The sequence below is a fragment of the Loxodonta africana genome, chromosome 13 (genome assembly GCF_030014295.1).
Source record: "Loxodonta africana isolate mLoxAfr1 chromosome 13, mLoxAfr1.hap2, whole genome shotgun sequence".
Lineage (NCBI taxonomy): Eukaryota > Metazoa > Chordata > Mammalia > Proboscidea > Elephantidae > Loxodonta > Loxodonta africana.
In genome coordinates, this window is record NC_087354.1 from 73,245,667 (window position 1) to 73,264,321 (window position 18,655).

Sequence of the window (18,655 nt, forward strand, 5' to 3'; positions counted from 1 at the left end):
GGTGCTCTGAGTAGAGAGAACCACAGGGGCAGGATTATAAGTAGAGGTGAGATGGAAACAGTGTTCAGTCACGTGTTTTCTGACCGTCTCTGCAATTTCCTCCTTTTAATTTTCCTCTTTCAGAAGTAATCAAAGAAAATTACACTCAATACGATTCTCCCATCCCATAAAAACATCTTTATCAGTGCCACAGGATTCAAAGTCTTCTTGAGGGGCCTTTGGTTTCATTTGTTTTAAACAGTGAAAATTTCCAGGATTTTTAAAGTGTAGCTAAGACTCCAAAGCCCATCACCCAGCTTAAGAACTAAAGCAGTACAGATGCCCCTGAAGCTCCCTGTGGGCCCTTCCCTGATCCCATTCTTTTTGATAATCAGTATTGCCAAGTTGCTATTTATCATTTCAGTGTATTTCTTAATGATTGCATTACATAAAAATGTAGTCATAAATAACACACAAACACAACACACAACATAAATAACATACAACACAACTACTTGTGTTTTCCCTGTGATTAACCTTTGTATTGGAAGTCAGCAAACGTTTTCTACAAAAGGCCAGATAGTAAATATTGTCAGCTTTGCAGGCCATATGGTCCTTGCTACAACTACTCAACTCTGCCATCCTCGAGCACAGCAGCAACAGACCACATGCAAACAGGGACAGCTGAGTTCCGGTAAGTGTATTTACAAAAACAGGTGACAGGCCAGATCTGGCCCTCTGTTTTGTAGAAATGGTATCTCGCTGTATCTGCCCTTCTACAACTTGCTTTTCATCAGCCAAAATCATGTTTCTGAGACTTATCTATGTTGACACAGATTGCTGTAGTTCCCTCAATCCAAACAGTGCTACTCTGAACATTTTTGAATACGGTTCCTCGCGTGCATGTGAAAGAATGTTTCTAGGGCATATATACCTCGTGAGTTGTAGGGTGTGAGCATTTTCGACTTTACTAGGTATTGCTCATTTCCCCCATTAAATATGCTATACCAAATTACACTCCCATTAACAGTGTCTGAGAGTTGCTGTGAGAACTTGGTACTGTCAATCTTTATAAGATTTCTGCGCCAACCGAGTGGAAGTAAAATTGTATCTCATTATGATGTTAGCAAACATCTTAATAACTAGCAAGGTGAAGAATCTTTTCATCTATTAGCTGGCTACTTAGATTTTATTTTGTTGAGTTCCCTGCTCATATTTTGTGGGAGAAAGATGTAGGAGTCTGCTTCCCTAAAGATTATAGCCTTAGAAAGCCCATGGGGCAGTTCTATTCTGTCCCACAGGGCTGCTGTGAGTTGCAATCAACTCTACGGCAGTGGGTTTTGGTTTGGTTGGCTCGTATTTTACTGGGTTATTGGTCCTTAGTTTCGGGTCTTAGTGTTAGCCTAACCAAAAACCAAGCTGGGTGACACTGAATTGATTCTGACTCAGAGTGATCCTACAGGACAGAGTAGCACTGCCCCATAGGGTTTCCAAGGAGCGGCAGGGTGGATTCGAACTACCGACCTTTTGGTTAGCAGCCAAACTCTTAACCACTGCGCCACTAGTGTTGACCAATGCCTGATAAAACTCTTCTTTTAACTTGACAAGAGATATGCTTCCATCTTCTTTCAGCACCGAAACGAAAGAACAAGGCAAACATTCCAGATTTATTCACCTTTCACTGTGAAAGCTATAGGAGTGTCTGGCCTTATAAAAACGAATACCAAAGGATGCATTTCTCTTATCCTTGCTGGGCTTTGAGCCCATCATTCTTGCTGCTGAGCGGCCAGAGGAGAAGAGACAAACACACCACAATTAAGTGACTTTTTGTTTTTATTTTCTTCTTTCTGCCCTATTGATGCAGCAGGTATTAAGCTGCTTGATGCACTGCTGGCCTGGAGATCTAGGAAGATAACCTGGACAGAAAGTAATTGCCTTTTCTGGAGACACATTTCTCCTTGAAGGCACTACCCTCCAGCTGTTGTTGTCACAAATACATTGAGTAAATGTCCTGTGTGAACTTTTTAGAGTCAGTTCTTCCCAATTTGCAAGCGAAAAATATTGACATTTCCTTTTCTGTCCTCCAACTACATTTGGATTTCACTGATTCAACAAACATTTACTAAGTGCTTACTGTGTACCAAGCAGTATACTAAGTGCTAGGGTTACTAAGACTAGTAACATTTCTTGAAAACTTCATGATACAAATGAGGGATTAAAGAGTAATCAGGATAAACAACCAAAGTGCCCGTCAATGGATGAATGGATAAACAAATTATGGTATATTCACACAACAGAATACTATGCAATGATAATGAACAATAATGAATCTATAAAACATGTCCTAACATGGAGGAATCTGGAAGGCATTATGCTGAGTGAAATTAGTCAGTCGCAAAAGGACAAATATGGTATAAGACCACTATTATAAGAACTTAAAAAAAGGTTTAAACGCAGAAGAAAACATTCTTTGATGGTTACGAGAGTGGGGAGGGACGGGGAAGGGTATTCACTAATTAGGTAGTAAAAAATTAGGTAGTAGACAAGAATTATTTTAGGTGAAGGGAAGGTCAACACACAACACAGGGAAAATCAGCACAACTGGACTAAACTAAAAGCTAAGAAGTTTCCCGAATACAACCAAACACTTTGAGTGTCAGAGTAGCAGGGGTGGGGGTCTGGGGACCATGGTTTCAGGGGACATCTAGGTCAACTGGTATAACAAAGTGTATTAAGAAAACGTTCTGCATCCCACTTTGGTGAGCAGTGTGTGGGGTCATAAAAGCTAGCAAGTGGCCATCTAAGATGCATCAATTGGTCTCAACCCACCTGAAGCATAGAAGAATGAAGAACACCAAAGACACAATGAAAATATGAGCCCAAGAAAAAGAAAGGGCTACATAAACCAGAGATTCAATCAGCCTGAGCCTAGAAGAACTACATGGTGCCCGGTTACCACCAATGACTACCCTGACAGGGAACACAACAGAGAATCCCTGATGGAGCAGGAAAAAAAATGGGATGCAGATCTCAAATTCTCATAAAAAGACCAGACTTTATGGTCTGACTGAGACTGGAGGGACCTTAGAGGACATGGCCCCCGGGCTTTCTGTTATCCCAGAAATAAAACCATTCCTGAAGCCAACTCTTCAGACAAAGATTAGACTGGACTATGAGACATAAAATTATACTGGTGAGGAGTGTGCTTTTTAGCTCAAGTAGACACATGGGCCTATGTGGCCAGCTCCTGTCTGGAGGAGACATGAGAAGGCAGAGGGGGACAGGAGTTGGCTGAATGGACACGGAAAATACAGCACGAAGAGGAGGAGTGTGCTGTCACATTGTAGGGAGAGCAACTAGGGTCACATAACAATGTATGTATAAGTTTTTGTAGGAGAAACTGACTTGAATTGTAAACTTTCACTTAAAGCACAATTTTTTTTAAAAAAAGAGTAATCAGAATACTTTCCAAATACCCTCAAGAGTACCCACAGGCACTGGTGAAAAAGAACTCTGAAGACCTGGATCCTGACTTTAGGATAAATAGAGAAGCACAGGCTCTTAGAGATTTAGTGTTTAAGTCCAAAACAACGGATGCTCCATCAAGCTGAGACTTTTTCTTGTTTTCTATTGTATCTTGTGCCCAGAATAGGGCACCTCAACAAATATTCATTGGCTACTGAATGAGCGAGGGGCTGGAGCCATGAAGAATAATGATCTAGCAATGCATGAACCCTCTATTTTATTCCCAACACTAACTTGCCTAGCTTTTCCCTGAATGTGTTCCCTCACAGAGTGGCCCATTCATTCTTGACCAGCTTTTCAGCTTTCTTCCTCATAGTCTGCAAATATCCACCCTCTTCAAAGTTCTACCACAGGTAATACATTTCACTCTCTGGGGCTCCATGAGATATACAGGACAGGTCCCTCCACTCCTACTTTTTAGTTTGAAGTCTACAGAAAGAAAGGTACAACTAACACCCATATTCCAGTTGCCAATGAATTGACTCTGAGTCATGGTGACCCCATGAATGTTAAGAGTAAAACTGTACTCCACATGGTTTTCAGTGGCTGGTTTTTTGGAATTAGACTGCCAAACCTTTCTTCCAAAGCACCTCTGGGTGGATTGAACCTCCAACCTTTTGGTCAGCAGCCAAGTCCACTAATCATGTGTACCACCCAGGTACTCGAACACCTTTCATTAACTCACCTATTGTTAACATTTTCCCACATTTGCTTCTTTATCATTCTCTCTCTTTTTGCTTTTTTTCCCTCCCTAAATTATTTGCAAGTAGGTTGCAAACATAAGACTACATCACCCCTAATACTTTGGCACACATCTCTTAAGAATAAGGACACTCTCCTACATAACAATATCCCTATTATACATCTTTAAAAAGTAATGTTAATAAAATAATACTACCTAAAATACAGTAAAACATTTTTTCAGTTATACTCCCCCCCAATTTTGGGGGGTGGAACCCTGATGGTGCAGTAGTTAAGAGTTCAGCTGCTAACCAAAAGGTCTGCAGTTTGAATCCACTAACCACTCCTTGGAAACCCTATGGGACAGTTCTACTCTGTCCTATAGGGTCGCCATGAGTTGGAACTGACTCAATGGTAACGAGTTTTTTGGGTTTTTTTTTGGGGGGGGGAGGGTTCTTTTTAAACACCAGATTAAAAAAATTCACAAATTATATTTGGTGGTCATTGTCTCTTCAATCTTTTTGCATTTTTCATGACATCAACTTTTTTCAGCAGGACTACTACATAAGTGATAGCTGTGTGTACTGCTTATTGCATTATCAAGAGGCACACACTCGCAGGGCGGTTCAATAACAATGTTATGTAAGCTGACCACTTGATTAAGATGCTGTTAACCCAGGTCTCTCCATTGGAAAGGTACACTTTCTCATTTGTAATTAAAAATTGATCTTACACCAATGTTCACTGCAGCAGGTAGAAATGACCTATTTCCAGATGAACGGATAAACAAAATGTGGTACATACATGGACTACAGTGCCACAAAGAGAAATGAAATCCTGATATATGCTACACGGATGAATCTTGAGAACCCTATGCTGAGCGAAAGTAGTCAGTCACAAAAAGTACAAATACTGTGTGATCCCACTTACATCAAATAGGCAAATATACAGAGACCAAAGTTTATTAGTGGTTACCAGGGGTGGGGCAGAGTCTTAGCTTACTGGGCACTGAGTTTCTGCTAATGGTGGTGGAATAATTTGGAAACAGTGGTAATGGCTGAACAATTGTCTTAGCTATCCAGTGCTGCTATAACAGAAATACTACAAGTGGGCAGCTTTAACAGAGAGAAATTTATTCTCTCACATTTTAGGAGGCTAGAAGTCTGAATTCAGGGAAGTTTCCTCTCTCTGTGGCTCTGGGGGAAAGTCTTATCTCTTTTCAACATCTGTGGGCCCAGCGTTCCTTGGAGATCTTCACGTGTTTTGACGTCAATCTTCCCCTGGGTCTAGGAGGTTCTCAAAGCAGGGACCTCAGGTCCAAATGATGCATTCCACTTCTGGCTCTTCATTCTTGGTGGTAGTGAGGTCCCTCTCCTGTTTGCTTATCTCTTCTTTTATCTCTTGTAAGATAAAAGGAGCGACTCCAGCAAGGACGTGACTGGAGTAAGGGTGTGACTTGAGTCATGCCCTTTAATAAGGGGGTGGCTCAAGATACATACTACACTAATCCTGCCTAATTAGAGGTTTAGGATTTACAATACTACAAAATGGAAGACAATTACATCAGATCACAAAAATGAAGGACAACTACACAATACTGGGAATCATGGCCTAGCCAAGTTGACATATATTTTTGCGGGCACAATTCAATCCATGACAAACATGATGAATGCAACCAACATCACTGAATTATACATGTAAAAAATGTTGAATTGGCAAAAAAAAAAAAAAAAACTAATCTGTGCGTTGATATTTTTAGGTAGAATGAATATCTTTTCCCAACAACTTTTTACTGTTTTTACCTGCCACTGATGATCCTTGCCTGAATCGACTATTGAGGGCTGCAAAATTTTAATCTTTTTTTTTTTAATTTCTATTTCTATCATTCCTTCTGCATGGATTTTAAAAATTCAATGTGTTAGAACTGATTAGCATCATTGTCATAGTATTTTACTTATTTTTTTAATACTCAAATTTGGCCAGTTGAGCACTTCTCAGATTTCCATCACAAAAGATAATGTAAGAAAGTTCAGGCTTACCTTGTAATTTCCCTTGCCCCAGACCTGGAATCAGCCTTTCCTCCAAGGAACCCTGGTTCCTCTTAGTGGAGAACAGCATTTATGAGGAATAATTCTGCTAACCTCTTCTAGGTGCCAGCCCCAGGTACCTGAAGTTGGTCATCATTTCTGCCCTATATACCTCCCCAAACTTTCATGCCTAGGCTAAACTTATCCAATCCCTCACATCAGTCTTCTTATAAATTAGCTCTGACTTCTACTCTTCTCTTTCATCTTTCCTGTCCCAACTCAACTGCTGTCTCCTACAACAGTGGTCTCCAACCTGGCTATGTATCAGAATCACTGTGGAATTTCTTTAATATACAGATTTCCAGGATCCACTCCAGACTTATTAAAGGAGAATCTCTGGGATGGGACATGGGATTCTGGGTTTTTTTTTTTTTTTCCAAGTTCCCCAGGTGATACCAATATAGCCAGTTTACAACATACTTCCTTCCATTTTTCAGTGGCCTCTGTTCCCCAGAATTGGATACAATATCAAAAGTGTGGTCCAGAGCTATCATTTTTCTCTTATTCCGGATATTTTATTTCTTTCAGTATAATATGAAATCAGTGCTAACTTTTTTGGGGGAGGTTGGGGGCAGTCACATCAAGCGCTTTATTCATGGTGAATTTATAATGAACTAAATTCTCAAGACTTTTTCAAACAAATTTCTAAGTCACATCTCCCATATCTTTCCATGTTACACTGGTCTTTTAGGTCTAAGAGTAAGGATTTACATTTGCTCCTATTAAAGTTCATATTGTTTGATTCAGTTTAACTCTTCAGTATGTCAAGGGTCTTGTGGATTTTGTCTTCGTTAAGTTTTTTTATTTACCTTTTCAACTTCCAATGTTTCAGCACCTACAGCTAAGAAGGCTGTTAAAAGTCCTTTCTCTTACATTACCTTTTTATTTTTTGCAAACATTACTTTTTTTTTTTTAGCAAGTATTTTAAAAAATCAATCTCATAAACTGTTCCATGGGTGTGGGCTCAAACATATCAAAGATCATGGATATGGTGCAGGACCAGGCAACATTTCGTTCTGTTATACATAAGGTTGCCATGAGTTGGAGCCTACTTGACAGCAACTAACGATAACAACAAGTGTGGTGGTGGTCACAGAACAGCCTGCATTTGTCAAAACTCATAGAACTGTACACCAAAAAGTGAATTTTAATGTATATAAACTATGCCTCAAAAAATATCACTCATAAAAAATATATATATATATCACTCATATTCTAAAGACACAGCTATGTTCTTTACCCAGATTAGGTCTCACTAATTTATTCTTATTGATAATTTCTACAAAACACATTCCTATTCTAAGTTTTCATTGATTTCGTATTTTTATTCATTGCGATAAATGCATTCCAGGGTTAAAAAAAGCAGCAGATTTGGTTTCCCAGACCAGTTAACCCAATGAAAACATAATGAATGCAATATTACCACTTACTAGTTCCCAAAACAAAAAATGCAAAGGAAAGTGATAAAATATGGAATCAGAGGAAACATATTAGAAAAAGTAGAATCCTTCACAGAACTGGGCTAAAAATATCAAATACTGTCTAACCATCTTGCCTGGAGATGGAAGTCAGACAACTTTCTACCTACAAGACTGACAAGTATTTTTAAAAATACTCTTCAGTGCTGGTGAGGGTCTAGTAAAAACACTGTCGTGGGTGAGAGGTTTAATTGATATAACCTGCATTTAAACACGTATCTACTGACAGTAAGTCTAGAAGAAAACACTGACATTTTAGCAGTAGTCAGCCATCTCTAATTGATGGAAGGACAGGCTTTCTTTGTTAAGACTTTGTATTTTCCATTTCCTAAATCTCCACAATGAGCTGACGTTAGTTTTATAACGAAGAAAAGGCAAAAGCATTACACGTTGTTAAGAAATCCTTGTTAAGAAGAAGGGTGGAAAACAAGCCACCAAAGGAAGGAAACAGGATTAAAATAATCTTTTATGAAGATTTACCTGTCATTAATAGGAATTCTGAAAATAAAATATGTCTTCCAGGTAGGCAATAATTTTATAACGAATTTTTATTTAGAGAATGAACGAGATTTCCCTTGAGAAGTTTCTCTGAATGCCACAGAAGACGACTCAACTGTATAGTAACTCTAAAACGGACACTTGCATTGCCTCCAAACAATATTTTTCAAACGAGAAAGCTTTATATAGAATTATTAAGTACTATAAATCCATACCTTGAAGAACGATGCTCTGGTTTATTTCTTTCGTTGCGATCTGTAAAGAAGAGAAGACAGTTACATGTCAAAATGCTCTTTAGAAGTCCTGGAAAGAATATTCTTTAAATACCAGCTGCCATACCATTAGATTTCACAAAGAACTGTTCAAGAGTAGCCCTGTCTTCCCCTATAGAAGGCTTTTTATCAGAGCTGAGGAAGGATTTGTCTGATGGAACAGAGAGAAAAGATACAACAAAGAAAAGGCATATAAAGTTTTGATGGTTGGTTAAAATCATCTGCTTGGAAAATATACCATTACATGTACCATTTCAATTTAAAAGATCTCTGCTCGTTTTTTTTAAAAAAAATACTTTGCTAAAACCAAAACAGATTTAGTGAAGGAAAGAAAATAAGGAAACTGAAAAGCCACAGATTACTCAGCTCAAAAAAATCATTCCATGAATCACGGTTGGCAGAAGCTTCTAATAAGATGGGGAGGGGAAAAATGAGCAGTTGGCTACAGCAACATCTGCAAATACACTAAGGCCAGTACGGCCTCATCCTTAACTCTCTACTGCCCAGAACAATCCAGAAGTTGGATTTCATTCTTTCAGAGTTAATTAGGGTAGTGGTTCTCAATCAGGAGCGATTCTGTCCCTCAGAGGACATTTGGCAATGTCTGGAGACATTTTTGGTTGTCACAAGTGGGGGACAAAGGAGCTACTGGTATCTAGGTGGGTAGAGGCCAGTGATGCTACTAAACATCTTTCAATGTACAGGACAGCCCCCCGCAACAAGGAATTTTATCTGGCCAAAAATGTGGATAGGGCTGAGGCTGAGAAAGCCCACTACAGGGTAAAAACAAGAGCACAGCAGATTCAATTTTTCAAAAGTGCCTCTCCAGACTGCTATAAAGTGCTGTTACTCAACCTGAGGACCGTCATATACAAGGGAAACGAGCCACAAAACCCACCAGTTGATATTTTTTACCCTAAATAAAGTTTTTTTTTCTTTAAAGTATATGGTAATAAATAAATGAAATTTAAAGGCCCCGGTGTCAGGGGAAAACCAACATCAGAAAGCAACTTAAAAAAACACAATAAAGTCCTATGTAATGAATTTTTTTTTTTAATTCTACGCAATACTGTGAAGATACCATTTCCTAAATTATTTTCTCAATTAATACAAACAAGATAGAATTACATGGCAAAAGAAAGATTAGACAGGAACTTCTTTTTCTTCATTTTATTCCTGGTGGAGCAGCATAAAGAAGATCATGAAAACATATTCAAAAACTTCTAGAGAGAAAGGAAGGAAAGGAATAGGATGAAAACATATTCAAAAACTTCTAGAGAGAAAGGAAGGAAAGGAATAGGATTGATACAATGAAATGTATGTGCCAAGTCTTTCCAGAGGGGTTCATAACAAAAAAGAAATTTTTTCTTAAGCCAAGAGTCTGTACACATGAAGACGCTGTCCTCCAAAAGATTAACAAGTAGAAAAGCTCCCAATAACCATGTTTGTTTAGATACAACGCTCTCCAAAATGCAAACTGTTAATATGCTCCTGGTTCTAATTTCTCGACACAGTGATTTAGTGTTGCTGACGCTTTTAAAATTGTTTTAATTTCATTTGGTGTTACTCCTCCCTTAAGGAAAAATATCAAGGTTTTTCACTTGTTGAGTACTAAAAATTCAAAGTCATAATAATACAGTGCACATTTTAATCATTTTTCCAATAGTCCGCCTGCTGCTTTTACCCTGCCAGTTGTGCTAACAAACATATAATGTCTCATAGTAAAGCTATACCCTGGATGCAGACCAGCCATCCTCGTAGAACAAAGCAACGCCTCTTACCTGTGGCTAAAGATGAGCTAAAGCTCTGCCCGTAAGGTCATCTGCTGTGGCTGTGATCCTAGCTTCGTACAGTGTATTTAGGCATGTCCTAGCAAATTCCCCACTAATCTTCCTCGTGGTACAACACACGGGAGGAGGAGAGAAACAGAGTCACAGTGTATGTAAACAAGACTCAGCACCCGAAACCTTCCCTCCAGGGCCCGTTCTGATTGGCAGATGTGCTATGACCAGTCTGCACAGCTGGAATGTGGCCACTCAGGAAGTGAGAGGTTCACAGCTCTCCATTCTTGGTTAAAACAGGAAATTCTACAGTCATTTTTCATACCTTCTGCTCTAAGAAAATATATATGGCTTCCCACAGTGCTTTCCTATTAACTAGTAATTTAAATCCAGGGAAATAACTTGATTATCTGTTGGAGGACATTTTAAACATTTCCTCCCAAATGCACTCTTAGATTTGTATGTGTTACATTCTTGTGTAAACACCTATATACAGTATTTATTTTTTTTTTTACTCTAAGAATCCATATAACTGTAATTTGTGGAGTAATGGTAGATTATCTATTACTCACAATAAACCCTTACTCCCTGCCCACTGACAAACAGAAAACAAACTGAAACACATGTTCTTGACTTCACTGTTTTTTTTTCAAAGTATACAAATAATTGGATTTCATATTTTGCCGTACAGCCATCTTTTACCTTTAGTATATGTAAATACGGAGCCCTGGTGGCACAGTGGTTAAGAGCTCGGCTGAAAACCAAAAGCTCAGCGGTTCGAATCTACCAGCTGCTCCTTGGAAACCCTGTGGGGCAGTTCTACTCCGTTCTACAGGGCCTCTAGGGCCTCTATGAGTTGGAAACAACTCGACAGCAACAGGTTTGGTTTTTTTGGTTTCGGCAGCACAGTGGTTAAGAGTTTGGCTGCTAACCAGATCAGTAGTTTGAATCCACCAGCCATTCCTTGGAGACCGTATGGGGCAGTCCTACTCTGTCCTATAGGGTCACTCTTTGAGTCGGAATCAACTCAACAGCAACGGGTCTGGTTTTTTATATATAAGGAACCCTGACGGTGTTGTGGTTAAGTGCTCAGTTGCTAACTGAAAGGTCAGCAGTTCCAACCCACCAGCTGCTCCGCAGGAGAACGATGTGGCAGTCTGCTTCTGTAAAGATTTACAGCCTTGAAAACCCTGTGGGACAGTTCTACTCTGTCCTGTAGAGTCGCTATGAGTTGGAATTGACCTTACAGCAATGAGTTTATATATAAATACGTGTGTGTTGTGTATTTACACATATTTTTATATATTTATACTTAAAGCAAAGTAATTTTCACAGCAGCCAAGAATATTGTGCAATTGTCAGGAAATACATTAGTGGAAATGCTGAATTTCTGGCAAAATAATAAGTAGTTATTGTTTTGGTCCAAAAGCCAGGACTGAACAAAACAAAGCACGAGGACAGATTTCGGGATCTGCTTCCTTGCCAAGAATAACAAAACATTTGGATAAAAATCCCCTCAGAAGAATAAAAACAGCAAACACGGAAATTTTACTTCAGATACATCCAATGCTTTAAGTGTACGAATTTTGTTTAGTTTCAAATGTTCTTCGGTATATTCCCCGCCCCTCGATTTTTCTAGAGTTTCTGATTTTTTAAGTAATTAGGCGAGAATATATTTGCAAAGGCTTCCTAACCTTATGCATACTTAGAAATCATACAAAATAACTTACTAGCCCAAAGTCTCATGATTTCTATGAAAAAATAGTTATTAAAAGTAAGAAGTCTCGCTCTTTCTGCCATTTTGGGGCCTGTGGAGGCCTGCCGGCAACAGGACTTCTAAATTGACAAATACGTCTGGAAGGCTGTGGTCCAAGGCCACTTTTGCTGGCTATAAATGGCGTCTCTGGAACCAGAGGGAGCACACAGCTCTTCTGAAAATTGAAGGTGTTTATGCCCAAGATGGAACCGAATTCTGTTTAGGCAAGCGATGTGCTTATGTGTACAAAGCAAAAAAACAACACAGTGGCTCCTGGCGGCAAACCAGAGCACTCTGGGGAAAGGTAACTCGTACCTGTGGGAACAGTGACGTGGTTAGTGCCAAATTCTAAAGCAACCTTTCTGCTAAAGCCATTGGACACCGAATCCACGTGATGCTGTATCCCTCAAGGATTTAAACTTATAGAGAAGTAAATAAATAAAATTGTGGCTTTGTTATTTGTTCTCTTAAAAAAAAAAAAAGTAAGAAAGCCCTAACTCTAAAATTTACCTGCTGAATGTTACACATTTGTTGTGGATTATGTACTAACCCCAAACAAAAACCAAACCCACTGCCGCCGAGTCGATTCCGACTCATAGCGACCCTATAGGATGTACTAACCCACCAAGCAGAATATGACGATCTAGGTCACACAGTACACTTAATGGGAGGGTCAGATGGCTAGGTGGCCTTTTAAAAAAGTCTGTTGGTTTTATAGGTATGAATGTAATACACAGAGTTCCTGGGTGGGGCAAATGGCTAACACGCTTGGCTCAGCTCCAAACCAAAAGACCGGAGCTTCTCATCCATCGAGAGATGCGTCAGAAGAAAGTCCTGGAGAGCTACTTTCTAAAAACCAGCCACTGAAAATTCTGTGGAGCACAGTTCTACTCTGACACACATGGGGCCACCATAATTTGGGATTGACTTGATGGCAAATGGCGTCTTTTTTTTTCTCTCCCTAACACACACACACACACACACACACACACAACCTGCACTCCCTAACCCTACCCATCCATGCTTCCTGGTTCATAAAACCAAGTGAGGTAATGGAAGAATACCATGCAAATAGAAGAAAGGCAGAAAGGCAAGCAGAGCTGGTACAAAGACTGTTGATCCCTGTGTGTGAGCAAATATTGGGGGAGATGTGAGGGAGGAGATGGAGGAAGCCATGGTGCACCAGGTGACTGGGACCAGCTAGGGGAGTGGCAGGAAGCTACCACAGGTCAGGGCCTCTCTGTGAGAACTCCAGATTATCCACATCTCCTGTCATGATGGCTTCTGGGACTGAGTAAAATAGACACATGTGATTCCAACGTTCACATATTTAGGTGTGGAAATAGGCCCCTGTTCTGGTGGGGACAGCTTTTTAAGAATGGCTAGACAGGCTCCACCAATGTGGAACCATTCAGGGCAATTCTGTATCTAATTAAATGACAAACACTTTGAAATGGAGATGATTAAAATGCAAATGTCATCTTTTGCTTTGATTAAAACTAAGAAGAATGGCCAACCCAGAACTTATTAGAATCTGTTGTAAGACATTCAGCCTTTGAGAATTGGGCTTTGATCACTGAACTGGATAGAAAATGAAATCCTGTTAGGTAGGGACTTACTTCACTAACTCAAGTCAGCAATGAAAACTCCTAAATTGTTCTTTGAAATGAGTGGGAAGACTCAGTCTCTGTGAATGAATATACACAGACACACTCACACATATACTCGCAGGAACACCTGAAAATAGAGTAGGGAGTGGTATAAAGGGATCTGTCTTGTACTTCATACCAGAGGACCAAAAGCTCTCTTTACGAGTACTGTCTATGAAGGGATTCTATAACATACTCCCAAGCATTACTGTTGAGTTCCGGCCTGTGAGTACATACAGTGTATGTTATTTTCAAACATGCATCAATGCTGCATAGACATTCCGTGCCATTCAGAACAAACTAGAGAATCCACAGACTATGGAAAAGAATTATTTGCAACAACAAAGCCATTACTTCTTACCTTATGAGAAGCCAAGTAAATAAAGCCGGGAACCCATCTATAAGATAGAAGATATTCAGAGTTCATGAATCTCACTTCTGTGACTCTTTAAAAGTAAAGATCGCACAACTGGTTCCACTCAGGTAGAAGCGGGTGGAATTTTACATATCTGATATCAGAGTTTCAATGGCTTTTCTAAGAGTTTTAAATAGTTTTTATATTTAGGCAGAGAAAACTGCAAATATATATGTGTCTTAGTTATCCAGTGCTGCCATAACAGAAATACCACAATTGGGTGACTTTAGCAAACAGAAATTTGTTTTCTCAGTTTAGGAGGTTAGAAGTCTGAATTCAGGGTGCCAGCTCTAGGGGAAGGCTTTCTCTCTCCGTTAGATCTGGAGGAAGGTCCTTGACTCTTTGAGCTTCTGTTTCTAACCCATCTTCTTGTGGCCTGGCATCTTTCTTCCCCCATCTCTGCTTGTTTCTCTTGCTTGTTTAACCTCTTTTATATCTCAAAAGAGATTGACTTAAGACACACTCTACACTAATCCTGTCTCATCAACATAACAAAGATGGGATTTTACAGACGGGCTGGGGGTTATAATCCAACCACCCTATCACATGGGGAGGGAGAAATTACAGATGGAAGGAGGCTTTGTGTGTGGGGGGGTGGTAAATGTGTATGTAACAGAATACCTGACATTCACACATTCCTCATATGTACAGTTCACTGACGTTAATTATGTTCAGGAAAGGAGATTTTTTCAATACAAGGTTCATGGTTCAACAAAGTAGCAGGCTTTGTGTCCAGAATCTGTTTTCTCCTTCCGCTGCGCACTGTTTTTATCCTCAGTTTAGGTTCTCACTGGCACTTGTCTGGACTGTTTTCATGGTGTCCTGCCTGATTTTCTGGTTCCAGTGTCTTCCTCTCCAATCCAACCACACTACTGGCCAGAAAAATCCATGTGTCAGAAAAACCACAATCGCTACATGTCACAGACTTTCAGAGGATTAAAGAGTTGATGCCAGTGACTGTCTTAGCACCTTGCCTGTACACAGCATATCCAATAAATGCCAGCTGCCATTATGATGCTCAAAGGCTAGCTATTAACTACTTGTATGACTGCACAGGAAACCCTGGTAGCATAGTGGTTAAGAGCTACGGCTGCTAACCAAAAGGTTGGCAGTTTGAATCCACCAGGCACTCCTTGTAAACCATATGGGCAGCTCTACTCTGTCCTATAGGGTCGCTATGAGTCGGAATCAACTCGACCACAACAGGTTTTTTTTATTGACTGCACGAATTACTTAACCTGTCTAAACCTCAGTTTCTTCATCTACAAAATGGGCTAGAGTACTTCATAAAGTTTTTGATAAATGAGTTAAAGGGTATAAAAAGCTTAGCACAGTACCCAGAACATAAATTCTGTAACTCTAATTCTGTTACTACTTCTTTTATTACCTTTAACACCTGGTTCAAGTAGCAGTTCCTGGGTGGTGCAAACAGTTAATGTGCTGCTAACTGAAATGCTGGAAGCTTTTGTCCACCCAAAGGCACCTCAGAAGAAAGGCCTGGTGATGTACTTCCAAAAACCCAGCCATTGGAAACCCTATGGAGCACAGTTCTACTCTGACACACATGAGGTTGCCGTGAGTCGCAACCAGCTCAACGGCAACTGGTATCGTTATTTGAGGTTTTAGACACATGTTGTGTCTCTTTATCTAAATGGTAAGTCTTAGGATCTGCTTCGCAGTCAGCCCTCTGGGAATGCTTGTTAATAATGGTAATATTCAGTGCCCTCCCGCTTCCTTTTCTGCCCTGTGTCCCTTAGGCTGCACTTGGTTCAGTGATATATCTGACGCTGCTGTGGGGAAAAATAATCTTCCTAAGAATTCCTAGGAGCCCTGGTGGCCTGTGAACCAAAAGGCTGGCACTTCAAAACCATCAGCCATTCCTTGGAAATCCTATGGGGCAGTTCTACTCTGTCCTATGGGGTTACTAGGAGTTGGAACTGACCTGACGGCACTCAACAACGATAATTCCCATGCATTTTTAACTTTTTATAAACACAGTAGTGCTTTAAGAGTCACCTCTGCCCTACAGCAATCCACATTTGGTCTTTTCTGCCTCAAAGTAGCTCTCTGCAAACCAGACCACACAGATGAGAAAAGCTACAGCACATTCAAACTTTTTATAAAAGGACCAGTATTTTGGTGACAGCCTTGACTTCTTTTTAATAACTCTTCTTTAAAACGGAGACCTGGTGATGCAGTGATTAAGAGCTCAGCTGCTAACCAAAAGGTCAGCAGTTCAAATCCACCAGCAGCTCCTTGGAAACTCTATGAGGCAGTTCTTCTCCATCCTACAGGGTCGCTATGAGTTGGAATTAACTTGATGGCATTGGGTTTGGTTTTCTGGTTCCTCTTTAGAATTATTCAATTGAATTATTTTGATCATTGAATTTAACTGACTACTGAATTCTGGCTTTTTATGATACGGGGTCTAGGGTAATAGCCTTTCTTATCTCTCCCCGTTTCTGGTAGTGCCCAGGTGTTCCCTGGCTTATAGATGAAGTGCCCCATGGCTGTCGTCCCTCTTGTCCCTCTGTCTCTGTTCAGACTCGATTAGGACTCACTATACTTTGTATGACTTCATCTCAACCTAACTGACAACATCTTCCAAAATCAATCAAAACTGTTGCCATCAATTCTGACTCACAGTGACCTTATAGGAAAGAGCAGAACTGCCCGTAGGGTTTCTAAGGCTTCAATCTTTACAGAAGTAGACTGTTATATCTTTCTCCCAAGGAGTGGCTGGTTGGTTCAAACCAAAGACCTTTTAATTTGCAGATGAGCAGTTAACCTCTGCACCACCAAGGCTCCTGACAACATCTTCAAACACCCAATTTCCAAACAAGGTCATGTTTATAGGTACAAGGGTTAAGATTTCAACATATCTTTTTAGGGGATACAATTCAACCCGTAAGGACCATGCACAGAACCCAAGCACAGAGAGAAGGTAAGTGATGACGAATCAATCTCCCCTCTAACCCAATCAGATCAAATCCTGATCCTTTAATATTATATTGAATTAATACTGTATTGAATTTATGTACACTGTCCTTTAATTCTGTCACTCATTTATCTTTGATTCTGAGTTTTTTAGGAGGTTAATCTGTGCATCTCAGAATTACAAATTCCACGAAAAAGGTGAGCACAATCACTAAGTGCCTCCAGGTGTCCACTACTGGGATGTGCCTCCAAGTGTCCACTACTGGGATGTGCTTCCAGGTGTCAGTTACTGGGGGGAATCAATCAATACAACCTAGGTAGAGTTTCAGAGTAGGAATTCTATCTGGGTCCGACAGGCCTTATTCTGGGTTCCTGCCTTACCAAATGACCTCAGCAAGTAACTTGACCTCTGTAAGCCTCAGTGTCTACATCTGTGAAAGGGGGATAACAGTAGTTCCCATCTCACTGCGCTGTGTGGAAACTGAATGATACGAAGCATATAAAGCATAGCACAGTTGCTGATGCTGGAGAAAGACATGCTGATCTGCTCCAGGAAAGGCTGCTGCGTTGGAAACCCTATGGGGCAGTTCTACTCTGTTTTATATGGTTACCAACAGGAAGCCCTGGTGGCGTAGAGGTTAAGTGCTACGGCTGCTAACCAAAGGGTCGGCAGTTTGAATCCGCCAGGTGCCCCTTGGAAACGCTATGGGGCAGTTCTACTCTGTCCTACAGGGTTGCTATGAGTCGGAATCGACTCGATAGCACTGGGTTTGGCTTTTTGGTTTTTATGAGTTGGAATCAAATTGAGGGCACACAACACCAGTTGTTGACTATGAGAAGTACTCAGTAAGTGCTTACTATTATGATGATTTAATGTCAAAGATATAGACCATTCATTAATATAAAAGATATAGACCATTCATAAAACAAAACCAAACCCACTGCCGTTGAGTGGATTCCAACTCATAGCAACCCTACAGGACACAGTAGAACTGCTCCATAAGGTTTCCAAGGAGCATCCGGTAGATTCGAACTGCTGACCTTTTGGATAGCAGCTGAGCTCTTAACCACTGCACCATCAGGGTTCCAGACTATTCATAGAGTTCATAATATTGTGGGTAGAATTATCTAGGAGGGTAATTATCCTTTGTCCAAAATGGATTTTTTCATTCTGTAGGATTTTTTTCTTGCTTGTCACTGGTCTAAAGGCCAGAAATGCACTGGTAAATAATTTCCAAACCTTCCCTTATCCAACAGTTTCAGCCTCTTTCCCTTCTCAGCCTTTTTGGACCAAGGCTACTATGAAAAATTAATAAATCTGATTTTCACTTTTTTCCATTGCAGCCTCTGGCAGAAGTGATAAATAAGCCCTATAAGCAAGCAGCAGATGGATGAGAGAACGAGAAGTAAGAGGCGGGCAGGGGTATTTCCTTCACGATGGATCCCAGCCAGGGATCGCCATCCCGCCCAATCCTTGAGGCCCCAGCATCTTTCCCAGGCCCCGGCTCATCCTGCAGATGCTAAGTCCTCACCGTCATTTTTTAAGACTCAAGAACCCCAAAATGAATTTCCTGAATAGAATGAATGAGTGTTGCAA

The 18,655-nt window shown here is 40.3% G+C and overlaps 1 protein-coding gene and 1 pseudogene across 5 annotated transcripts in view; one reads left to right on the forward strand and one right to left on the reverse strand.

The window, feature by feature from the left end:
* Nucleotides 1-18,655, reverse strand: part of SH3D19 (SH3 domain containing 19) — a 230,561-nt gene that overhangs the window by 113,285 nt on the left and 98,621 nt on the right. For 2 of the 5 annotated variants that reach the window (XM_064267567.1, XM_064267568.1), the window contains exons 1-2: nucleotides 8,588-8,934; nucleotides 8,464-8,503 (exon numbers count right to left, since the gene is read on the reverse strand). In XM_064267567.1, the coding sequence (XP_064123637.1) occupies nucleotides 8,464-8,503; nucleotides 8,588-8,741 (194 nt within the window). In that variant the 5' untranslated portion in view covers nucleotides 8,742-8,934. Of the gene's footprint in view, nucleotides 1-8,463; nucleotides 8,504-8,587; nucleotides 8,935-18,655 lie in introns of those variants that run through there. The other 3 variants (XM_064267566.1, XM_064267565.1, XM_064267569.1) reach the window with 2 other exon arrangements.
* On the forward strand, nucleotides 10,259-12,577 carry LOC100676449 (large ribosomal subunit protein eL33-like; annotated as a pseudogene).